Raw genomic sequence first — 8,494 nt, 5'->3', positions numbered from 1 at the left:
ATGAAGTTGGAAAACCAGTCAAAGATTGAGGAATTCATCCTCCTGGGATTTGGGGAATTCTACGAAGTGCAGACACTTCTCTTCCTGACATTTCTAGTAATTTATGTTGTGATGGTGGCTGGAAACACTCTAATTGTTGTCCTTATTGTTTTTGATCAGCATCTTCATACACCTATGTATTTCTTCCTGGGGAATCTCTCCTTCTTGGAGGCTTGCTATAGTTCCAATATATTTCCACGGATGCTTTTGTCTCTCTCCACTGGAGATGGAAGACTTTCTGTCACCAGCTGTTTTATGCAGTGGTATCTCTGTGGTTCTTTGATTGCTGCAGAATGCTATTTACTTTGTGTGATGTCTTATGATAGGTACCTAGCAATCTGTAAACCACTGCATTATTTTACAACCATGAACACCTGGACTTGCATCCAATTAGCAGTTGCATCTTGGATCAGTGGATTTATAGCTTTCCTGATATTACTCAGTCTGATGTTGCAGTTAATGTTTTGTGGCCCCAATGAAATTAATCATTACTTTTGTGACTACTTCCCGCTCCTTAAGCTCTCTTGCAGTGACACTAGTTTGATGGAAATGCTGGGTTTCATTGTGGCTATTATATTCACACTCCCTCCTTTTCTTTTAACTTTAACATCTTATGTATATATAATTGTTGCCATCTTGAAAATCCCTTCCACCACTGGGAGGCAAAGGGCCTTTTCCACCTGCTCCTCTCACTTGATTGTGGTTTCGATCTTTTATGGTTCACTAATGATTGTGTATATGTTACCAAAGGGGGGAGGCAATGGAGAGATGCAAAAATTTTCCTCTCTCTTTTATTTAGTTTTGCCCCCTCTGGCCAACCCATTTATATACAGCCCGAGAAACAATGCCTTGAGAAATAACATTGGTAGCATTGTATCATGCAAAGCAATTGCTAAGAAGCTTGTGAATGTGTAAAAGAAGCAACATTCTATGTACTGTCATTTGTCTCCATAAGTGTTTACTGTTGAAGTGATAATAGAAATGCTACGGCTGTTGTTGTTATATATACCGTCTTGTTGTTATCCCCATCCCGTGTTGGTCTATAAGCCTCACTTTTTTTCCAAATTCTGACCATGAAAAGTTAAAGTTCAACTTAAATTCGCGACCTTACAAAAATTGGCTTTTACAATATCTCTGCTGAAACAGACATATGGTAAAATGAAACGGATGTGAGTGCCTGCAGAATTCTAAGGGAGCAGCCTATTTTTGGGTATTGTCTTTCTCTCTCTCTCCCCCTCCCCTTGAATTTTAAAGGTGCAACTTATATTCGGGTGCAGCTTATATTTGTGCCAATATGGTATATATACAAAATCAATAAATAAGTTTTGTAAGAAAAATGAAATTTAACAAATTACAGTGCACCCCTAATTTGTTCTTTGAATTTCCCTAGATCATTTCTCCATATAATTTTTATTGGCAGTCACTTTTAATAGAATATAGTACACAGGCACCAATACAGGCCACAAAGTGTCCCCAAATATGTGTCTGTAAAAGTGTTTGTTGTTCTCATAATTAGAAGTGGAGGGAATAAATAATGACCCAAAGACACCTTGTAATCTTGAACTGCACAGGGCAACAAAACTGCTTTACATATGTAGGCATGCATAACTACTGATAGTGAAAGAGGCAGGAGAAGCCTCTTCTGTTCACAATAAGCAGGGAATCCATGAGATATTTCAATAAAATTGTTTCTGTTGTCTACACAGTCATTCCCTCTATAGCTAATACTCTTATATACAGTTTGAGAAACAAGGATGTAAAGGAAGTCCTGGAAAGGCTACTACAAAAGTGTTGGAAGGGCAATTTGTGAATCAGGATTGGCAGTCTACTTCATGTTTATAAATAAAACTGAATGCATGCAAAAAATAAAAATTATGAGTAAATTTATTAAATTATGTGGTTATACAATGTCCTCTGTAGCACTTCTTGTATTGATGTAAAGCAAACATGAAAAATAGATAAAGAACCTGTGGCTTTCTTGGTGGTATTGGACTCCAACTCCCATAATCCAAGACCATTGACCATGCTGATGGGGATGCTCTTAGTTGAAGTCCATCAACATCTGGTATCCACAGGTTCCCCATCCCTGGTTTGCAGGATGTCCAATACACAAATAACTATTCCTTTCCCTGTACAAAATTTGATTTTCAATTTCAACCCATTTCTTTCTTTCTTTTTCTATCTTCAATTTTTGTTTTTCCCCTCGTAATACCCATGTAGTTTGAACAGAATGGCAGAGAAGTTGAAAATCTTCCAACGTTAAACCTTTTTAAGAACATGCCTATACTCAAAATACATTGGTGGGGTCATTATAGAATCTGACAGAATCCCACCGAAACAGAGTGTTTCAGAATGAAATTAGTGTGCCAATTCAGCTGAGAATCCCCAATCAAATAGTGAGAAATGAAATTGTGTGACCACATTATGTGTATTGTCCAAAGGACCATCTTCATGGATTTCCCTTAATAATGCAACGTTCCCATGTTATTTCAGTCTAAGTTCATTTTGTTTGCCTCAACTCTCACTGGAGTTCATAACTAATAATTGGCAATCTCTCTGAAACCACTGCTAATAAATTATTACAAGGCCACCTATTTTCCCCAAGAATAAATAACAGTCAAGGGGAGACTTCGTCTTGTTGATGAAACAAGAAATTTGAAACCATCAGATGCAGAAATTACACAAGGAACTAAGAAAATGTAGGCCAAATATCATGAATATTGGAAAAGAATGGAAAAGGTACAGCTTTCTTCCAGGACCAACAAATAATAGAAATTGGACCTTACGTAAACTTCCACTTCCTCATTCATCTAGCATAGAGGTACTTAACACATTCTTTTGTTCACACTACCTGTAAAAAATATCTATGAATATTATGTGGTATATTAGAAAATATTAGGAACAATTGTGTTCTTCTAATACCAAATACTGGTGGCTCTGTGCCTATCAATTTCAAAATAAGGTCACAGTAAACAGAAGCCAATGCTTTCATACTTCTACAAGCTACCATATAGGCACACATATATTAGTGTCTAAATTAAAATGGGGGGAAGGTTTAAATAATAACCCAACAAGGACCTATGCTCATTGTCTAAGATGACTGGAATACTGAGGGTGTTATTGGGAGGTGGAATGGGGCAATTGGTCTGCTTGAGCACTAACATAATATCATGGCTTAGAGTTGGGGTGGGTAGGTTCACAATGAAGTTATACACCATACATAGTTCACTATACAGGGTTCTTTCTGGAAGGAGGAAAAAGATTGATTTCCTCTTCCAGTATTCAAAAACAGCTTCCTTTGTTATACAACAATAAATCTTTTAAACTTTCAGGTTTCCAAAGAGAGAGTACTGGAAACTTGTGGTCTCTGTAATGCCTGTTTAGTTTATATATGCCAGAGTTGTGGAACCTGTGGGCCTCCAGATCATGTTGTACTCCAACTCCCATCATTCCAAGTCAGCATGGGAAAGCATCAGGGGAGAGGGGAGTAGCAGCACCTGAAGGGCTGTAGGTTCCCCACCTCTGATATATACAACCAGAGCCAACTCCCTTACCTTTCCTACTCACCTGGCCCCTTCATTGCATAGCTTTAGGTGCTAGGTGAAAACAATTTTTAAAATCCATGGCCTTTTAAAGTGGGGGCATGAGGCAAGTGGCATTGTTTTGTTTGTTATTATGTTATGTGTTTTCTTGTTTTCTACTGTAAAATACACTATGACCCTCTGATGAAGGGAGGTATATATACATGTAATTAATTAATTAATTAATTAATTAACAATGCATGGCCTCCTTCCAAATCTCAAATATCAGAGCCTTATTTTGTTGGAGAACTGAATTACAAAATTGTTATTAGTTATTAAATAATTATTTTGTTATTTTGAAGTTTAGCTGCATTTTGGTTTGCATAATGTTTTGGAAAGTGTGAATTAGTTAGGTTTGCATTAAAATTCTAACTGAACCAAATTTCTCTCTCATTCCTAATTCCTCTACAGGAATGGGAAACCTGAAGTCCTCCCAGTGTTTATCTACTACAGCCCATAATGCTTGAATATTGACTATGTTGTTTGAGGGTGATGGGAGTTGCAGTCCAACAGCATCTGGTGTGTCCCAGCGTCCATAGCCTTTCATATGTTTCTGGGCTACAGATTCCCAATATTCCTGCCCATTGACCATGCTTGGTGGGGATGATGGGCATCTGGTGAACCACAGATTTCCCAGCCCTAGTTAACAAGATTTCTTTCTTGATATCTGTGCCTATGTTACCATTGCCTTCTTTCTAGCATTGCTTCTGTGGTGAGTGGTGGGCAGCAAGAAGCTCATTTCAAACAAAAGACTGGGCTTTAAATATGGGCTGCACTTAATGTCATGTGACAAAGGTATTTGAGAGCAGAAGCAGTAAGAGAGAGCAGTAAAGGAGTCTAGAAATGTTGTGAAATGCTGAAAAGCTGCAGAATCACCCTGCATACTGAATCACGGTGACTCATGTTGAGGATGACTCATTCTCTGTTTAAGTAGAGTGCTACCTCGGGTTATAGATGCTTCAGGTTACAGACTCTGCTAACCCAGAAATAGTACCTCGAGTTAAGAACTTTGCTTCAGGATGAGAACAGAAATCATGCTCCAGCGGTGCGGCGGCAGGAGGCCCCATTAGCTAAAGTGGTGCTTCAGGTTAAGAACAGTTTCAGGTTAAGAATGGACCTCTGGAACGAATTAAGTACCTTAACCCGAGGTACCACTGTATCTGTATCTGCTTGCAGGCAGACAGTTTGGAGACTCTGTGAGGCCTGAGCAGGGTGGAGTCAGTGTGTGTATGGAGCCTGACTCAGAAGTGAAGCCTGTACTCTGTGTATGCTCTGAAGCTAGTTTACTCTTTTGTTCACTATGCTGTTTATTTGCAAACAAGTTTTAACTCAGTAAAGCTTTTATTCTTTTACTGAAGAAGACTCTTCATTATTAATTTACACTGCGCCTCATTTAAAATATAGGCATAGTAGGAAATATTCTATGAAGGGGAATGCTTGTGATGAGCATTCAAAATTTTGAAGTTTGAAATTAATTTCTGATCTCTGTAAACACTTAGAGGAACTGCAGTACTCCACCACTTCACAAGTTATCAATTACTATTTTATTTTGTTTTCTACTCCTATATTTAATATTCATAGTGTTGATCATTGGTTCCAAAAAAACCAAAACCTGAACAAAGTCATTAAAAGAGGAAGACTGATACCTGAAGAAAACTATTATCCCTGCCCCCCATGATATAAATTCCCTGTAAATAAATTTAGGCCTTGAGAAAAGTTTTCTAAATGTTAGAAGCATAGAGGCATGAATCAATTGTTAGAGAAAAACACCTCATTATTTTTCAAATATTTTTCAAACTTGCAGGTCCAGACGTCGGTCTCCACTGTCCCCAACTCAGATAAATAAGAGAGCATTAAGACTGGTTTGGATCCAAACAGGCCACAACTTTATTGAATACAGATGAAAGAGGCTTGGGCATGGGGCAATCTAAATACTTCCAACGTGTCCACTAGAAGTGACACGTTGGTCAACCCAGGCAGGGGTTCCCAAGACGTACATCAAGTAAGGTGACCCCCATAGGGACCAGTGTCTGTGGGAGTGCCTTTGGCTCTGGCCCCACCTGGGCACGCGAACATGACCACTTCCCCCAGATCCCTTTAGTGAGGTATCCCAGAATTTAGAGGGGCAGGTGGAGACTACAACCTCCCATCCATCCAAGACAACAGATTGCCCCAGTGCCCAACCCAATGTGACGATTGCTATGAGGTAGGCAAAATCCCTGGGTCAGGCCCAATTTGCCCAGTGGACAAATTCCTATATGTCCCTGTAAAGAATGGCTACCACTGTAACCACAGCAAATTCCTTGACTAACAGCTTAAACAGAGGGTGGGCGGGTGGAAAACCCGACGAAGGAAAAAGTAGATAGTGCCCCAAGTGTGGGCTGCTTAAACAGCCAGGGGGTGGACCCGAGACTGAGTCCCATTTGCCAAAGAAGGGTGCAGGCCAGGATCTGGCTCCTGATAGGAGGTAGGGGCACTGAAGGCATGGTTCGTCATCAAGGACCCAGTGGATGCAACCCTGCTACACCAAAAGAGTTGAGTGGACTTGTGTGACAACATCAGCTCTCAAACCTCTTGCACTAATGTGACAATGGACTCATCAATTATTTCTGTTTTCTTGTTATTCCTTTTTTCAATAGGATCTAACATATCTCAAGTAGATGAAGTTGGAAAACCAGTCAAAGATTGAGGAATTCATCCTCTTGGGATTTGTGGAATTCCATGAAGTGCAGACATTTCTCTTCCTCACATTTCTAGTGATTTACGTTGTGATCATGACAGGAAACATTCTCATTGTTGCTGCTGTTATTTTTAACCAGCATCTTCACACCCCTATGTATTTCTTTCTGGGGAACCTATCCTTCCTGGAGGCTTGCTACAGCTCCTATATATTTCCATGGATGCTTTCATCTCTCTCTACCGGAGATGGAAGCCTTTCTGTCACCAGCTGTTTGATGCAGTGGTACTTCTGTGGTTCCTTACTAGCTACAGAATGCTGTCTACTTGGTGTGATGTCTTATGATAGGTACCTAGCAATCAGCAAACCATTGCATTATTTTACAACCATGAACACCCAGGCTTGTATCCATTTAGCAGCTGCATCTTGGCTCAGTAGCTTTATAGGGTTTTCTATATTACTCAGTCTAATGCTACAGTTAACGTTTTGTGGCCCCAATGAAATTAATCATTTCATTTGTGATTATTTCCCACTTCTTAAGCTCTCTTGCAGTGACACCAGCTTGATAGAAATGTTGGGTTTGTTTTTGGATGCCATATTAATACTTCCTCCTTTTGTTCTAACTTTAACATCTTATGTATATATAATTGTTGCCATCTTGAAAATCCCTTCCACCACTGGGAGGCAAAGGGCCTTTTCCACCTGCTCCTCTCACTTGATTGTGGTTTCGATCTTTTATGGTTCACTAATGATTGTGTATATGCTACCAAAGGGGGAAGGCAACAGAGAGATGCAAAAATTTTCCTCTCTCTTGTATTTAGTTTTGCCCCCTCTGGCCAACCCATTTATATACAGCCTGAGAAACAAAGAAGTACAAAATGCCTTGAGAAATAATATTGGTAGCCTTGTATCATGCAAAACAACTGCTAAGAAGCTTGTGAATGTGTAAAAGAAGCAACATTCTATGTACTGTCCTTTGTTTATTATAAATGTTTATTGTGGAAGTGATAATAGTTGTGCTACAGCTGTTGTTGTTATATATACCAGTGTGTGTGTGTGTGTGTGTGTGTGTGTGTGTGTGTGTCCTGTCTTGGCCAATAAGCCTCGCTTCCCCCCCCCCAAAAAAAAAAATTCCGTCCATGAAAAGTTAAAGTGCAACTTAAATTCATGACCTTACAAAAATTGGCTTTTATGATATTACAGACATACGATAAAATGGAATGGCTGTGAGTGCCTGCGGAATTTTAAGGGAGCAACTTATATTTGGATATTGTCGTCCCCCCCTGAATTTTAAAGATGTAGCTTATATTCGGGTGCGGCTTATATTTTGTTTTGATCTTTTGTTAAGAAAACCTGCCATAGAGTCTATGATATGTGTGAGACACTGTTAGTTTTGATACTTAATTTAGATTTTAAGTAACAAATTGTAAGGCTGATTATGATCTCTCACAGTAAAAATTGTTTTTTTCATTATATTTTTGTAAATAATTACCATTCTCATACAATTTACGCTTTGTATCAAAGTGCCTCATCCAATGTATCTAAGTGCCCCGTAGGTGGGGCAGAATGATACAAAACCCATTGTTTACGCAAGTCATTATATTCTCTTTATCTTCTAACTTTAATGGTTCTTTTGATTGCTATTATAACATTGATTAGTTATGCCATGCATAAAGCAATTTTTTTTTATTTGACTCATTTTTGTTACATAAAATATGAGATTGAATTTTTCTGCATCAATCTGCCCCACTTTCCCCACTATCATTTTTATGCACCTTTTTCTAGAGCCCCAAACCTTAAAGCACTTACAGAATAATTTTGTTTCATAAATTGACTGGTTTGGCCGTGGTTTTTGTTGTTGCTTTTTTTACATATACCGTATTTTTCGCTCCATAAGACACACATTTTTCTTCCTAAAAAGTAAGGGGAAATGTCTGTGTGTCTTATGGAGTGAATGTGTGGTCCCTGGAGCCGAATTGCCCGGGGGCAAAAAGCAGATCATGCTTTTTTTTTTTTTTTTTTGAAAGTGGGAAGTGGGTGTTGAAACAAAGCCGCTGAGCAGCTGATTGGCAAGCCATCGGGGAGGGAGATAAGGCACTCTAGGGATAAATCAATGAGGAGAGAAATTAGAAGAAAAGGAGGAGCAAAAAACTGCTCCAGCTAAGGAAAAGACACTAAAGCAAACAAGAGGGAAGGG

At 39.0% G+C, this 8,494-nt stretch overlaps 1 protein-coding gene across 1 annotated transcript; it reads left to right on the top strand.

Annotated features, from left to right (window-relative positions):
* On the top strand, positions 1 to 7,246 carry LOC310691683 (olfactory receptor 2AP1-like; the record flags this gene model as incomplete). Its single annotated transcript, XM_083471548.1, has 2 exons — positions 1 to 651; positions 6,932 to 7,246. 2 exons carry the CDS (start codon positions 1 to 3, stop codon positions 7,244 to 7,246), a joined length of 966 nt encoding a protein of 321 aa, XP_083327674.1.
* Between the last annotated feature and the right edge of the window lie 1,248 nt (positions 7,247 to 8,494).

This window comes from Podarcis liolepis (assembly GCF_965112155.1).
Source record: "Podarcis liolepis genome assembly, chromosome: 13".
Classification (NCBI taxonomy): Eukaryota; Metazoa; Chordata; class Lepidosauria; order Squamata; family Lacertidae; genus Podarcis; species Podarcis liolepis.
Note: the sequence above shows the minus strand (reverse complement) of the source record. Positions and strands in the feature narration are given on the sequence as shown.